The following is a 16028-nucleotide window of genomic DNA, read 5'->3' on the forward strand; positions in this document are numbered from 1 at the left end:
GATAGAAAAACTGTCCTTGGGCATCTGAGTAAGAAATTTGTACATAACTAAACTACCTCAATTTGGATAAAGATGTAGAGCAGGCCATTAGATAGCTTGATAGAATGCTAATTGTGGAGCTACCTGCCTCTTCACAGCTGAAAAGGCAGTTAAAATGAAGTGTTTGAGACAAATTATTTAAGGTTTTAGCACTTTCCCCAGTCAGATCATTCATTGCTGTCATTCAAAAGGATTATAATATCCAAGTAAACAAGAGACAGAAATGGTTGTTTGAAACCTTTAATTTCTTTTTTTTTAAAAAAAAAACCACCACTCACACACATTGTTGAAAAAACCTACCGAGTCTGAGAATCAAAGGATTCCAACCCAGAATAGTGCAATTCTCCCCCAACACATATTTTTCCATATAACACAAATTCTGAGAACTTTGGTTCAGATACTTACAAGTATTGGCAAGATTGAACTTCTAGTGTATATTTTGGCTGTCTTGTCAAAACACCAATTTACAAATAAAATACTTAATGATTTCATGATTACATATTTACAGTTACAATTGTCCTCTTTAGTTACATGGGGTACCAAGGTGTTGACATGGAAAAGTAGTTATTTGCCTCCTGTGCCACAGAATCTCAAACTAAACTTAGAGAATATGGTGGCTTTTGTCTTGCAGATACATTTTCACGTGGGTATACTCACTTGAGGAACACTATTGGACTATTTAGATTGGTAAAGAAAGGGTTTCCCCAAAACTTTAAAAAACCAATAAAGGCTGCAATTTATTATTCAGTAATACCACAGACTGCAATAAAAGTCCTTCAGTCTAGTTTGTACCTTACTGTTTCAAGGTCCTCTTTAAGAACAAAGAAACCACTAACATATTTTAGCATTTTCCAAAAATATTTCAGATAGAGTTGAATGAGCACTCCTTAGCTCACCTACAAAATGATCTGAAATGAACTCGTGTGTGCAACTAGATGGGAAAGTTGTTCCCTTACCTCTCTCCTCTCATCTTGTATATCTGATTGCAGTGTGCCAGGGGACTGTGAAAGGTGTAGCTCTCTGGAGGAATGCTGCACTATAAGGGCTAGTGGAAATATGAAAACAATTCTCCTCTAGCTTAGATTTTAATCCCATCAGGAGAAGAATTTCAGAGCCTGAAAATCTTTCCTTTCCTTTGCAGTAGGCTTTTACAAACCCATAAGCCCCTGAAGTTAATTTCTAAGCATCCCTAGAGTTTTTGGACAATGATTCTCAAACTATGCTCCTGAGAAGGCACAACACACCAGAGGTGGGAGGAATTCCAGAGTGGGAAAAATATCTTGCAGCAGATAGAACCACTTTCCTCCCAGCAACAGAGCATAGTGTGGCAGTCACCTCAGTTGCTATGGTAACCATGGACGCTACCACGTAGTAGGGAGTATATGGGAGTTTTGGAACAGAGACAGCTCCTCACTAGATGCCTGGTTTTTGGAGGGAGTCCAATATGCTTTAGTTATTTCAGAAGCCAGCATTACTACCCCAATCACAGAACCTTAGAACCACAGCAACAAGATGCATCTATATTGCTGTGTACAAGGATTCTGTGCATCCACATATCAAAGATCAAAGGGCTATCAGTAGGTTGGGGGACCTGGAAGGTGCAGACAATTAAGGAGGAGACCAGAGTTCAAACAGTTTGAGAAACACTGATTTTGAGGTGGTTTCCTTGAACATAAACTGGAGGAAGGTTTTTTTAGCCTCAGTTTAGAACCTAAACAAATGAGAAGCCGCAAGAAGCTAAAATAGAAGAACGTCTAACTGCCTATTACACAAAAATAGTCAGTAAGAGTTCCAGTTGTACACCATATCTACAAGACTGGAGTATTTCTTTTAAGACCAGGGTTTAGTAGAAGATACAAACTAGCATTACTAGATAAATTATTGCTGATTTTTGCCTCCATGCAGCAGTTTTGAAATGAGTTCAAAACTCTTCTTCAATATCACCAAGAAATACTAAAGAGGAGACAACAAGGCTCAGATTTCTCTTAACTGTACATTGCACTTTACATTTTGAGACCCAACACTCGTTCATTAGGTCAGCTGTTGTCTATATTATTTGAATGAATATTGTTCTCACCATGAAACTACTAAGAAACACCTAATGTGTATTGTAGTGACAAGCACTCTTCCTTACAAGGCAATCACAGATTGCAAGTTCTATAGGGTTGCGAAAAACAAAACACTAAGCAGTGATCTGCTCCAAAACACACTGTAAAGTAAAAATCATTTAAGATAAGCCTTAAGTAACACTGTTGGCCTGCTCTGCACCTGTCATGGCCTCTATTGCTTGGGCCCTGAAACTAGTCCAGTTGCTATATAGCTTAACAGGAATCACATAGGAATGCCTCCTCTTAGGCTGGTGTAACACTCTGAGGACAGGCTTATCAGTAAAGTCACTTGAGGGCCTGCCCAACAGAGTTGCAGTGACATACATTACTGAGCAAAAATCAATTTTGGCTGTGTGTATCCAATAGCAGGGAAGTGGTAAGGGACCACGCTATCAGTTTGATAAGCAGCTGACAGACCTATTGCTTTTCTGTCTGCAAGATAGTTTGCTTCCCACTTCCAAGGAGAACAGGTTTTCAAAAACCACAAATCAAAGCACTTTGGATAAGTACTCCTGTGCAAACCACACTGAAATGGGTAGGGTTCCTTACACCTCTCTCCTTTATTTCAGTGGAGGATGCAAAGAATGTTTTCCAAGGGAACTATGATTTGTGCCTATGATTATTATTCCTTTGTACAACATCTGAAGGATTGTAGTTTTTACTCTAATCGCCTTCATTTTAAGGCAACCCTATGTTAAAAGGACATTTTGATAAATACTATTCCTATTAAACCCATCCATGTACTCCACCTTTCAGCACCAACCAACTTTCTTTGGGCACTTGTACAAAGCTTGTAATTATAAGTTTTGTTTCAAGGCTTTGAAATATGGCAGCTGGTTCAATGACTTCCAACAGGAACCTAGCACTTGGGAGAATGGCCACCAAGCATGGACTTGCTATGCATTATGTCTGTACTGACTTCTCCCACAGAACAATCAAACCCAGAGGCTTCTAGGAAAAAACATCAAGGTAACCTCTTGGCCGCTCTAAGGTGAATAAGCATCTTTTCACCAGTCATTTGCGTAGGAAGCTCACACAGATTATTCGAGAAGAAGAAAATTCTAGTTCAGATTCAAGAACTGATCTTCCCCTGCCTTCAGTGCAGATCCAAATATTTAGTCACTGTGAGGCTTCTCAGGAACACCCTGTGGTCAAAACCAAAAGTGTTATTGCAATTTAATGTTTAACATTACACTGAAACTTAGCTGCATTCTTGTAAACAAACCTGCACCAGCAGTTGGTACTTCCAGGAGACTGGGGAAGAGACTTACCACCACTGCCCTCCCTGACATTTGCCTTTTGCTACTGTATGCCTCTGGAGTAAGGATATGGGAGCCAGATATGTGGGTACCTGCCACCACGACGTGGATGTGCAATGTCATTCGCACGTAGTGCAGGTGATGTCGCATGCACTATGTGTGTGACATTGCACATCCACGTTGTGGCAGGCGGCAGCTCCTCTTCCTCCTCCTCTGCAGCCAGCAAGGCACCCTTTTCTGCGGGGAGAGGCTTGGACTTGGAGGCAGAGAGATTCTGCCTTCACTCCTAAGCTTTACCCCTGGAAAAGGGTTCCTTGCTGGCTGGGCTGGCTGTGGAGGAGCTGAACTGATTCTCTCTTGGAGGCAGCACTGCTGCCACCTTTTCTCATTGACTTTGTGGGTGCCTGGTGCCCACAATTATATTATTGTGGGTGCTCAAACACCCATGGCCCCCTAGAGTTGGTTCCCATGCACCCAAAAGACCAAGGCTAGGATGATTTACTTCAGGTCATGCAGGTCACGCCCTTGTAAAGTACCAGTTACTCTTATTAGTCACCAAATAACATGTCCTGCATACAGGTTTAACACTCATCAACTTAATTTCCCTTTTAAAAATGGCTTAACACAGATTGTATGATAATTACCATAGCTAGTTGCCGTCCTATGTTTCCTACAGTCACACCTCCTGAGAAAAATATGCATGGTAACCAAGACCGGATGTAAAGGAAATCTGGGGATGTATACCTAAAGAAAGATATAAGAAAGTGAGATATGCCTGCAGTTTTAATATCTGTGCAACAAGGCTTGTCTTTTAATATGAACACTTGGCTATGCTGGAACAAGTGGTAGTTCTGTGAATTTCAATATTGCCATCATGCATTTTGTCAGCAGAATTAAATACATCTGATTGTAGAAGATACAGTTCTATTTGTACAGTCACATCCTGTATTATTACCACAGGGGTGGTGAAAAGGATTAAACGTTTCATGCTGTGTAAATAGGGAAAGCTTATAGAATGCTTAGAGGGATAGAAATTGAACATGTCTTCGCTGCACAAAAGTCTGTCTCTTTCCTATTTTCTCAATGGAACACACCTAGAATCAAGCTTAAAGTGATCCGACCACTTAGCATAAAGACATTGTAATTGTGTACAAGGCAGCAGCACACTATAATTAAGTGGCTTATAACTCTCATTTTTAGCAGCAGAGTGGGCACACACCTTTGCTTAAGAATGCAAGGCAAATTTAACTAATTTTTACTTTAAAATAGTTGGACAATTTAAAGTCACAAGATGGGATACTTACTGATAAACACCATTATAGACAAGGAACTGTGTAATCAGAGTAGCTACAAAAGCTATTGTAATTCCAAGACCAAGACCACTTCTTGAACGATCAAATGTCCACCAGAGACCCAGTGACAAAGCTGCCAGGGTCAAGGAGAGTTGGATATTGTTTGCAAAATCCAATTTCTAAGAAGAAAGTTAAGGAAAATTCTGCACCCTTGAAGTCTGACAAGTTTCTTCTTGCTCATCATAACAATCTTCAGACACAGCCAGATTTAGTTTTCTGCTTCAGTGCTGTTAGATGGTGTCTACACCATCACCCCTTTCACATTTTATTTGCCTCTTGTGTTGCATACATTCCTCTTTTGTACACGTATACCTGTAAATGCAGTATACAAATGCAAAAATCACTTCAAGCAAGGGTCAAAAGTAGCAAATGGGTACCATTAGCCTGCAGGGGACAATTTTTCCCACAGCTTCTGTCAAGATATAATGAGGACCATTGCAAGTAAATTAGTACCTCTTCAAATAAGGTGCTAATTTTCTTGTAATGAAATTCAAAGTGAACTCCTGGGACATATCTGAAGGAGAAGCTAGTGCAAAAACACTAACAAGCTTTATTTGAGAAAAAGGCAAATGCTACATATTCATGCATTTCTAGACTGTAGTAACAAGTGAGGATTTGTGTGCGTGAAAAATTCAGACAACCAATTGAGTGGAGTCTGTGACAGAATCTAATTCTATCCCGAACATCCCAGATCTGTTATTTTGTTAAACAGGCTGGGCTGTAGCAAACTAAGTTTTACTCTGAGTAAACCCACTTGAAATTAATGGACACAATTAACATAGGGTCTCATCTGAGTAACTAATGGAAAGGATTACTCAGTGGATCTACTCTGAGTAAAATTTAGTTGGCTACTACCTGCTCTTTTATTTTAAATCTCCTTTTACTCACAGTACTACTAACTTTATGTATCTTATAAACCACCCCAATCCTCAGGACCTTTTAGCTACCTTAGCGGAGAAATTTGTGTTAACAGCAGCTGCAGCACTAAGAACAGCAAATGCAGCTGATACAATCAGCAATGTCCTTACTTGCCACTATCAAGCCCTTGTCTCGCTATACCGTAGGCAGACAAGTGGTTTCTTTGTGCCAGTCCAAGAAGCCTTATCCCAGATCCTTCAAAGTATTTCTTAGTACAGGACGTTGCTGTGAGACACACAATCCATTTCAAGTGACTATTCTAGAGGCACAAGTCTAGAAATAAGGATTTCAAAATGCAGTCATTTCTCCACATTCATGCTGAATTTCTCCACATTTCAATTGAAGTTGGTCAAGTATAGACTGAAAAGAACTTTAAAAAATAAATTCCATTATAATTACACCATATATGGACATTAATCACATCATTCTAAGGATACAGCACTTGCATGGTTAATGCCGACAAAGACTGCTATACACCGCATAACACTGGCCCATTCTCGCTTGAATTTGTGAGGCTCACCAAGATGACTGTCAATGCAGGGATACAGCAGGCCAATAACAGCTGTAAAAGAAAAAGGAGAAATTGTTCTTACAGTTTTAATTTCCAAGCTGTTGTAAATATAAATCTATTCAGCACATGCCAAAGTCTTATGCAGACTAAAACCCATTTTCCCTACTGTTATGTCTGCTAAGGATATTTCACAAATTGTATAGTGTTTCACATATTTTTATGTTATGCTTCAAGATGTGGGACTATGGCTGAACATGCATGAATCTTAAAGCTACAAAAGAAACTCATTTCTTCCTGTATATACTGCACTGCTTATATTAAAAAAAGGTTTGTTTCTGTTCCTTGGTAGAAAATGTAAGCCTCAGGTAGAAGCAGAATCAATATTTTAACAGTAATAATTAGCTGCCTAGACCAAGAGCCCAAATTTCTTCAGACTTTTTATTACAGATATTTCACAGATACACCCTCCCTTCCCCTGGAAAATATAAACACGTTTTATATCCATATGGAACACATTTAAGTACTACTGAATTTTTTAAAAATTCAAAGTTCAGGCATTTGACTTTCACAGCACTTTTGCTAGTTAACAGGTAAACTATTGGCTGTAGGCACCACTGAAGAATGCATTCTAGAGCAAGCACCCAGTTTTTATTAGCAGAAGTTGTTTCCACTTTGTCATTTAGATTGTTATAGAACAGTGTACACCAGGGGTGCCTAACGTGTGGTCCTCCAAATGTTGATCCACTCCACCTCCCAACATCCTTGATTACTGGCCATGCTGAGTAAAGCTGATGGAAGTTGGAGCCCAATACTACCTGGTAAGCTGCCAACATACACAGCAGCTGCTTAAATAGCCTCATCTGGTGACTTAGTTCCCACTCACTGCCACACATAAAGCTATTTTCCACAGTGTTTTTCTCCAGTATGAAGAGTTTCGTTATCAACATGGCCAACTGATGCTGGGCTGGAAACTCTTAATGCCAGACAGAACTATTGCTCTACATCAGGCATCCCCAAACTCGGCCCTCCAGATGTTTTAGAACTACAATTCTCATCATCCCTGACCACTGGTCCTGTTAGCTAGGGATGATGGGAGTTGTAGTCCCAAAACATCTGGAGGGCCAAGTTTGGGGATGCCTGCTCTACATGTTTAGTTACAATGGGAGTATATTAAAAGGTTAAGTCCATTTCAACTGGCCTCTGAGTGGCAGCAGTTAATATACAGGCTAGAACAGGGGTCGGCAAGGCTTACCAGGCATGGGCCGGATCACTCCCGTGGAGATCCTCCGTGGGCCGAACCGGCGCAGTGTGACGCCAGAAATCGCGTCTGCGCATGTTCACAGCACCGGAAATCGCTTCTGCGCATGCCCAGACGCCGAAAATTGTGCCTGTGCAGAAGCCATTTTCGGCATCTGGGCATGCGCAGAAGCGATTTCTGGAGCTGCGGAAGAAAGTCCCTGCACCGCGCCAGTTTAGGGGCCCGCCAAGCGGGTGGCTCGGGGGCCGGTTAAATGGCCTCCGTGGACCACCTCCGGCCCATGGGCCTTAGGGTGTTGACTTAGGTTGGCTAGAACTTGGTTTTGTTTCATTTCAGAGAGCACACAATACTATGGGACAAACGCTGGCTGTTTCTGTGTAGCATATCTGAAGTTCACTGCTTTACTCATGATGCAGAGAGGTGGCTAAAACTGAAGCCACCCGTTTTGAGAAACACATACTGTACATATATATCCTGCTCTAGAGCAACACCTGCACCCAAAGGGGAAGGTGCCACCCTGCACTGGCAAGAGCTGTTTTGTACTGTAGAAACTTATTTGAAAACTACATTTTATGTTGCCAGAAAATAACATCTCTAATTGAGACAGTAATCAAAAGGAATGACAGTAGCCAGTATGGTTCTGAGATTAAACCAATGAGGTTAAACCTTCATTGGATTAAAAATCATAGAACTGTAGAGTTGGAAGCGACCCCAAGGGTCATCTAGTCCAGGTTTCAGCAACCTTTTTCAGCCGTGGGCTGGTCCACCATCTCTCAGATTATGCGGTGGGCTGGACTATATTTTTTTTGGGGGGGGGGAATGAACAAATTCCTATGCCCCACAAATAACCCAGAGATGCATTTTAAATAAAAGCACACAATCTACTCATGTAAAAACATGCTGATTCCCAAACTGTCTGTGGGTCAGATTGAGAAGGCAATTGGGCCGCATCCAGCCCACGAGCCTTAGGTTGCCTACCCCTGAGCTAGTCCAACTCCGTGCAATGCAGGAATCTCAGCTAAAGCATCCATGATATGATTAATTTTTTGGGTGGCTTGATAAATTTTGGCTTTTCTCCTTCATCTCTTTGCTGTGCTCTCTTCAAAAATTTTACCAACATAAAAAATTCATGTTTACACGTCAAACATTTCTGCCAAGCATTGCAACATTCTACTTAATAGAATACAGCTGTGTTTTAATGCTCCCCTATAGTGTCATTTGAATCCACTGTGTAGTTAGCAGCAGGAGTTGTTTAACATTCAGCTATTTGTTCTGCTTCTTTATAGAACAAAATATATTTCTATTTTAACTAAGCGTTTTGTCCTAGGTATGCTACAGCTTTTGCAGGGGAGCGGTGTAGGAGGAAATCCCCTTACATTTCTGCTGGCAAATGAAGCTGCTGCAGCTGCTCTCAGAACAGGCAGCTAGCCAAGCTTCACTTCCCATCCTCTGCTGCTGCAACATGTGACTTCCTTGTTTTTGATTCAAGTATGTGGCATGTTCAGGCAGGCAACCAATAGGAGCGAGAACATGCGACTCACCAGTTTCAAAAGAGAACCAATCATAAGGCAGAGAGTGGTGATGAGTCATGCAAGCTCCTGTGCTAAAACTTTGACAGACAATAGCTTGGAGGAAACGCTTCCCAAATTCCAGGGCTAACCACAGTGCCAACTCTTAAAGCAGCATCAGCCCAGGAAAGTAATCAGCTACACATCCCTGCTCTTTCCTAGACTACAACATGCTTAATCTGCTTAATCTGATTGTTCTGTCAATTTGCTCAGCAGCTAGATGGCATTAACAATGCATGCAAACTCTTAAGTCATGGCCAACCCTGAAAAGTGTGCAGCAGATTGAAGAAACAAACCCCAGCAAGCTGCGGGTCCCAAATACTACCCAGCGACAAAATACAATCCAACGTCTAGAACTGCCAATGCCTTCTTTCCACAGATTCCTACACAACCAAATTTAATCTGGTGACTTACCTGCTGCTGTCCCACAGCAAGGGGGCACCCACCAAGCAGAGGAGAAGATTGTAGAAATGACCTCCTCGGGGAAGAGTGTTACGTTCCTCTGGATCTGCAACAAGTTCAGTACCAGGGCGAGGAAAGTGCCAACAACAAAGAGCACCAGGCTCCTTTGCACTACGTCCCTGCTCAAGTTCAAACTGCTGCTGGTGCCACTGCCAAGGTTCGAGCTGCTTGGGTTCAGCATGCTGTGACTCACTAGTTTTAGAGGAGAACTCGAGACAGACGAGCTCAACATTTCGCCCACTTTGGCTGCCAGCCCTGTGGCACTTCCACCTAAGGGGGTTCTAGGCCTTCTCCTGGCAGTACAGGAACAACTCCAGGTATGATCTTCTGTTCTGGATACAGGCTTCTCCATGAGATTTCTGAAAGGGGCATCAAGAAGTTATTAGTGCCAACATTAGGCTGCAAAGCCAGCCATCAAGTATGCCATGTGCTTTATCCGTGTACTACCAATGGTTTGTACTTGTCTACCATGAGATATAGGAATTTTCTTTACAAACAAGAAGTCAGGGTCAGAAAGAAACATATGAAGAAAACCCAACAATCCTATGACCATCTTCAGTATTTTAGGAAGTAAGAATATTCTATAGCCTTGCTTTGGACACTAGAGAATAGTTAAAGAGTTCACTTCCAGGTGAGGTGTGGAAGCCCAAGACAATTTTTGAATACAGGTAATACTCCACTGATAGGCTACACTGTAGTTAATATAGCATAGTAGCTAAGAGAATGAGTCGCAACCTAGGAGGTCATTAATTCAAGTGAAATCTCAATCATGATTCACAAGGTAACCTTAAGGAAGGAACTCTCAGTTCTCATCCCATAATGTTGGGATAATGCTTGTTTACCATGCAGGATTGTGTAAGGATTGTTCTCATAATGTATGCAACTGTCATTCTGAACACTGAAAATGCTACATTGCTTGGCATTACTATTACTACAGTGGTACCTCGGTTTATGAACACAATTGGTTCTGGAAGTCTGTTCATAAACTGAAGCGTTCATAAACTGAAGCGAACTTTCCCATTGAAAGTAATGGAAAGTGGATTAATCTGTTCCAGGGGTTCTTAAACTGAAGCGTTCATAAACTGAAGCGAACTTTCCCATTGAAAGTAATGGAAAGTGGATTAATCCGTTCCAGATGGGTCCGCAGAGTACTTAAACTGAAGCATTCATAAACTGAAGCATGGGTGTAATTGGTTCCGGAAGTCTGTTCATAAACTGAAGCGTTCATAAACTGAAGCGAACTTTCCCATTGAAAGTAATGGAAAATGAATTAATCCGTTCCAGATGGGTCCGCGGCGTTCATAAACCGAAAATTCATAAACTGAGGTGTTCATAAACCGAGGTTCCACTGTATTGCAAAACATTCTAAGCAACAGTATATGTAATGGCTGGAGTGTTTGACCAGACTGAGGAAAAGGAGGTTCAAATCCTCACTCAGCCATGAAGCTCAAAGTGTGACCTTAGGCTAGTTACAGGTTGGTAGCCGTGTTGGTCTGAGTCGAAGCAAAATAAAAAAATTCCTTCAGTAGCACCTTAAAGACCAACTAAGTTTATATTTTGGTATGAGCTTTCGTGTGCATGCACACTTCTTCAGATACACTAGAAACAGAAGTGTGACACTTCTGTTTCTAGTGTATCTGAAGAAGTGTGCATGCACACGAAAGCTCATACCAAAATATAAACTTAGTTGGTCTTTAAGGTGCTACTGAAGGAATTTTAGACCTTAGGCTAGTCACCCTCTCACAGTCCAACCTATCACATAAGGCTGTTTCAATGATAAAATGAGGCTGGGACAGGGGACCATGTGCACTACCTTCAGCTTCTTAAAAGGAAGGGTAGGAACATCTACCTAGAGCTTTAAACATGCCCCTACACCATGACAAAATTATAAACAAGCATATAATAGCATGTTTTCAGACATTTCACATGAAGTTGTCAATTGCCATACAAACAGTGATGCTTACAGAGTGACAAAAATACTGGATCCTTTAGATTCTTATACATATTAAGAGTAACACCAAACTGTCCCAGCATCAGTGACCTGGGATAGTTAATCAATACTTCTAATACAGATTTTCAATGGCTTGGTCTAATAACTAAAGAGTCCACAATTTCATTTTTTCCTCTCCAGCAGAGTACTACCGGTAACCTCTCCAGTGAGTTGGCCCTTCCAATTCAGAAGAGAGAAAACTTTGAAGTGACTCAAAAGAGCATTCATTACATACATGATCCAGAATCCATTCTGATGTTGTAAAACTAGACATGCTAGATGATCAAAACAACACATTTTGCTTTATAAAAACCTATTGCTTGCATAGCAATTTATACAAAGCTACAAGCAGCCCTTGTTATTTGTATAGACACAATATGAAGACAATGCCCTGATCTGGGAAAACCTTTAAAAGGCTACCTATACTGCTGTTAAGACATCCACATGCCTATTGGAACTTGCTAGGATCTTCCTTTTTGTGTTTGGGTAGTGGCTTCCAATATTGCCTTCTTTTTTAAAAAAGAGGTTTTGCTACACCTTAAAGACTAAAGGTTTTTATATATATATATATAAAATGTGTTAGTCTTTAAGATGCCAAAAGACTCTGCTGTTTTCGCTGCAGCTGACTAACATGCCTGCCCCTGGAAATTATTTTAGTGAAAAGTTTTATCAACTGGATATTAATCTTTCTCCACCTGAAGCTAAAGTTATTTCTGCTACAGTCTGCCCTGGGAGGGATTACTTGAATTGTACTGCTTCCAGGGCTCTCCTACTGCTGGAGGGCAACAGGTCCCATTTTTCTCTAGAATCAATAGCCTGACAATTCCCTTTCCCACATAGGAAAGCTGGGTCCAACCCAAACCAAAAGTGCAAGCATTCCTAGACTGCTTTCATCCCTTGGAAGATTTCACCAGAGAGAAACTAGCCTTTCAGATAGTTACTCTAACCCAGGCATCCTCAAACTGCGGCCCTCCAGATGTTTTGGCCTACAACTCCCATGATCCCTAGCTAAGAGGACCAGTGGTCAGGGATGGTGGGAATTGTAGTCCAAAACATCTAGAGAGCCGAAGTTTGGGGATGCCTGCTCTAACCTCTACCCTCCATCCCCATTTATTGAAAACACTTGGGGAGGGCTTAAGTACCCGCTACTCATTCTTTTTGGAGAACTCTTAGATCTTCACCTGTAAAATAATGACAACAGGGTCAAAATTCCCAAGTGCTGGAGATTCACACATCCCTTCCATCTCTAAAAATTACAATCCTATGCATGCATACTTAAAATACCCACTTAAGTCCGTGACAGCTGCTTCCAAAGGAACAGACAAAGAACAGAATCATAGAATTGTAGAGCTGGAAGGGACCTTGAGGGAGGGTCATCTAATCCAATATTCTGCAATGCAGGAATCTCAACTAAATCATACATGACACGTGGCCATCCCAGGCCTTTTACCAAGTTTGTTGTCTATGTGATGATTTGTGTGTGCAAGTACTCCAAAACCCATCCTGCCTAGCCTTCCCCTAGCTTCTACAGATACATAAAACCTTCATACCGTAGGATATGCCTGTTGCAACCAACCAAGGTAGGGAAGGTGCTGGCAAGCTTTTATCTTCCACACAGCTACACCTGGGGCTCACTACTGCTTCGAGGACCCGCCTATACGGAATCAAAACGAGGGGGGGGCATTTTCCACCTTCCTTCTCCTCCAGCAGCGGCCAGGCTAGATAACCGCCGATTATTTTACTGCAAAAGGGCGCCTTTCTTTCTTTTTGTGCAAGGCATAGAGAACGAATACGGGAGGGGGCGAGAGACAGGGCTGCGTGCTCGCGTCTCCTCCTTGTTGGGTATCCCTCCCTCTGCAGGGGCAGCAGCGAAAACGCAGCAAAGGGGCTGGAGGAGCAACGTAGCCAAGCTTTGATCCCGAACACTGCCACCCGCGTTCCCCGGTAAGAAGACCACCAAGGAGGGTCGAAGGCCGCAACCATTTCTCTCACTTCCCCTTCCCCGCCATAACCTCCACATTGGTTGCCCGGCGCCGTCAGCACCTACCGCCCGGAGATAGACTCCCCCTGTATAGGGAGGCTCCCTGCCCGGGACTTAAGGTCCTCAAGGCACCCGCAGCCGCCTCCATGAAGCGGGCAGGCGGGGATGGCAGGCCCCCCGCGTCGCCCCTTTCCCCTACCCCTCGCTCCTGCCCGCCTGCTTACCTGCTCAGCCGGGCTCCGTCTCCCTCAGTCGCACAGGTCCCTCCCTTCTCCCCTCTCGCGCGCCACAAGCGCCCGGCTGAAAGGCTTATAAAGCGGCAAGCCCCGAAGTCACGTTACTCGCAGCCGACCTACCCGCAGCCGCAGGGCCGGCCGCGCCAGAGCCCTCCCTCGCCTCTCTCTGCAGGAGGGGTCGCCGTGGCGGTGACGATATCGGCAGCGGCGGCGGGGGCCAAAGGGGCGGGGGGAAGCCGACAGGGAGCTTTCCTGGGTAGCCCCGAGAACAACATTTCAGTCTGGTGAGGCCGCTCCAGCCAATGGGAGGCAGGCGGCCCATATGACGTCGGGGACACACCACCCGCCCTCCTCAACTGACAGCTCGCGCGCTGACAGGGCGGGAACTGGGGTTGGGTGAGGTGGTGCTTCCCGCGGGGAGGGGGAGGGACGGGGACGGGTGTCCGATGGGCGCGCTCGCGACGTGCCGTGTCGCGAGGCGGGTTCGCTCCGCACGGAACGTTCCATCCCCAACTGCCACTTGGCGAGCCTTGCGCAGCGCCCCCTCCCGCCCACGCAGTTCTCTCGAGTTCAGAACTGTGGGAGACTTCGGTTTCCATATCTATCTATCTATCTATCTATCTATCTATCTATCTATCTATCTATCTATCTATCTATCTATCTATCTATCTATCTATCTATCTATCTATCTATCTATCTATCTATCTATCTATCTAATCTTAGTACCTAGACGTTTTCTGCTTTCAGGGTTGGCTCCTCTTCGTCCTCCCTCTTCTATTACCACAATACAGTAACCCTGTGAGGTAGAGATGGGTAGCGAGAAAGAGGCTGGGCTCAAGGTCACCCGAGGAGCTTCACAGCTTGAGTTGGGGTTTAGCACTAGGCGAGAGTCTCCCTTGAGACTTAGAAAAAATACTTAAGACTGCAGTCTGTGAGCCTTTTTTTAAAAAACAAAACACCTTCGCTTTCTTGCTGTTTGTACCCTAAAAATCGCCCTCCCCAAAATTGCACTCCCAGGGCTGGATTAAGACATTTAGAGGCCCTCAACACTTAAAAGGTTTGGGACAGGTGCCCCCATATATATCTAATTCAAAATATAAACAATAATAAACCGTAAAATAAACTTTCATTTCTTTAAATGAAATGAAACCTACAGTAAGATGGAAAGTAATGTTTATTTTTGTATACTTCCACTTTGTTTATATTGGAAAAGTTTTTATCCTACTTTTTCTAATTGCAAAGTCTTCTCTCAGATTCTCAAAACTAATTTTACGTAACACACCTGTTTCTATACTTAGTACTGTAGCGATAAGGCCTGCCTTGTTACATAGTTGTTTCATTGGGATTTTTAATATACAGCAATTCATATGAGAAAACGAAGGCTCAGCTGAGCACTTTGAGACCATTAATGTTAAAAATCTGGCAATGGAAAATTTCTTTGGTATCCCCCTTACCTTGATGCCCTAAACACGTTCTTGGTTTGTTTAATGGTTAATCCAGCCCTGCACCCTCTGCAGGCTGTGCTCCCCGTGGAGGGAGATGAGCTCTGGATTAGATGTGTTGCTGGGGTGTGTTGTTGCTGCTGCTGCTGCTTTTAAACACCTGGATTGGAAACTAACCAATTGTATCTGATCTTCCCAAAACCAAACAGTGCCCTCAGAGTACAGTTAAATGGACCCCTGACCATTAGGTCCAGTCGCGAACCACTCTGGGGTTGCAGCGCTCATCTCGCTTTACTGGCCGAGGGAGCCAGCGTACAGCTTCCGGGTCATTTGGCCAGCATGACTAAGCCGCTTCTGGCAAAACCAGAGCAGCACACGGAAACGCCGTTTACCTTCCCGCTGGAGCGGTACCTATTTATCTACTTGCGCTTTGACGTGCTTTTGAACTGCTAGGTTGGCAGGAGCAGGGACTGAGCAATGGGAGTTCACTCTGTCACAGGGATTCGAACTGCCAATCTTCTGATCTGTGGTTTAACCTACAGGACCACCCGCGTCCCTTTGCCCTCAGGATAGAAGACACTTTTGCAGCTCCTGGGTGACTTGAGGCTTCTCAGATCATATGGGAGGCATCCATAATATGCTTCTTTCCCATACCAGCACTGGCCCAGGTTTCGGGAGAGGGCTATGTGAATGTGGGATGGGCTCTTGAGGGCTTTGCTATCCAAGAGCCACAGGAAGACCCATGCCGCTGTGTTTAGGAACGTAATGACATGAGAATTTTACCACTCTGTTCCTCTACTTCCTCAGATTTCCTGAAGATTTCTGATCCAAATGCAGATGCATGGTTAAATTCTCGTTACTTAAGACGCAAGAGGTGGTCAGTTACCCATGTGGTTGTATGCCC

The 16028-nt window shown here is 43.4% G+C and overlaps 1 protein-coding gene across 3 annotated transcripts; it reads right to left on the reverse strand.

The window, feature by feature from the left end:
- Positions 1-263: 263 nt before the first annotated feature.
- INSIG1 (insulin induced gene 1) lies at positions 264-13962 on the reverse strand. 3 transcript variants are annotated; one of them, XM_088653369.1, is made up of 7 exons: positions 13671-13734; positions 13016-13119; positions 9428-9834; positions 6114-6238; positions 4711-4877; positions 4051-4150; positions 264-3292 (listed from the first exon to the last, which is right to left on the reverse strand). In XM_088653369.1, exons 3-7 carry the CDS (start codon positions 9825-9827, stop codon positions 3263-3265), a joined length of 822 nt encoding a protein of 273 aa, XP_088509495.1. In that variant the 5' UTR covers positions 9828-9834; positions 13016-13119; positions 13671-13734; the 3' UTR covers positions 264-3262. The 3 variants fall into 3 exon arrangements, with proteins under 3 accessions (XP_088509495.1, XP_034985487.2, XP_034985485.1); XM_035129596.3 differs by lacking the exons at positions 13016-13119; positions 13671-13734 and adding an exon at positions 13803-13962; XM_035129594.3 differs by lacking the exon at positions 13016-13119.
- Between the last annotated feature and the right edge of the window lie 2066 nt (positions 13963-16028).

Source organism: Zootoca vivipara, chromosome 11 (genome assembly GCF_965207765.1).
Source record: "Zootoca vivipara chromosome 11, rZooViv2.hap1.1, whole genome shotgun sequence".
Lineage (NCBI taxonomy): Eukaryota > Metazoa > Chordata > Lepidosauria > Squamata > Lacertidae > Zootoca > Zootoca vivipara.

Bases quoted from the DNA above. Each gene is read 5' to 3' on its own strand.
- INSIG1 (XM_035129596.3), bottom strand. From the start codon at position 13,957: ATGTTGTTCTCGGGGCTACCCAGGAAAGCTCCCTGTCGGCTTCCCCCC. The intron at 9,835-13,802 runs GTAGGTCGGCTG...TGCCCCTTTCAG, and splicing joins GGCCGGCCCTGCGGCTGCGG to AAATCTCATGGAGAAGCCTG. The intron at 3,293-4,050 runs GTAATTATCATA...TTTTGACCACAG, and splicing joins TAGGACGGCAACTAGCTATG to GGTGTTCCTGAGAAGCCTCA.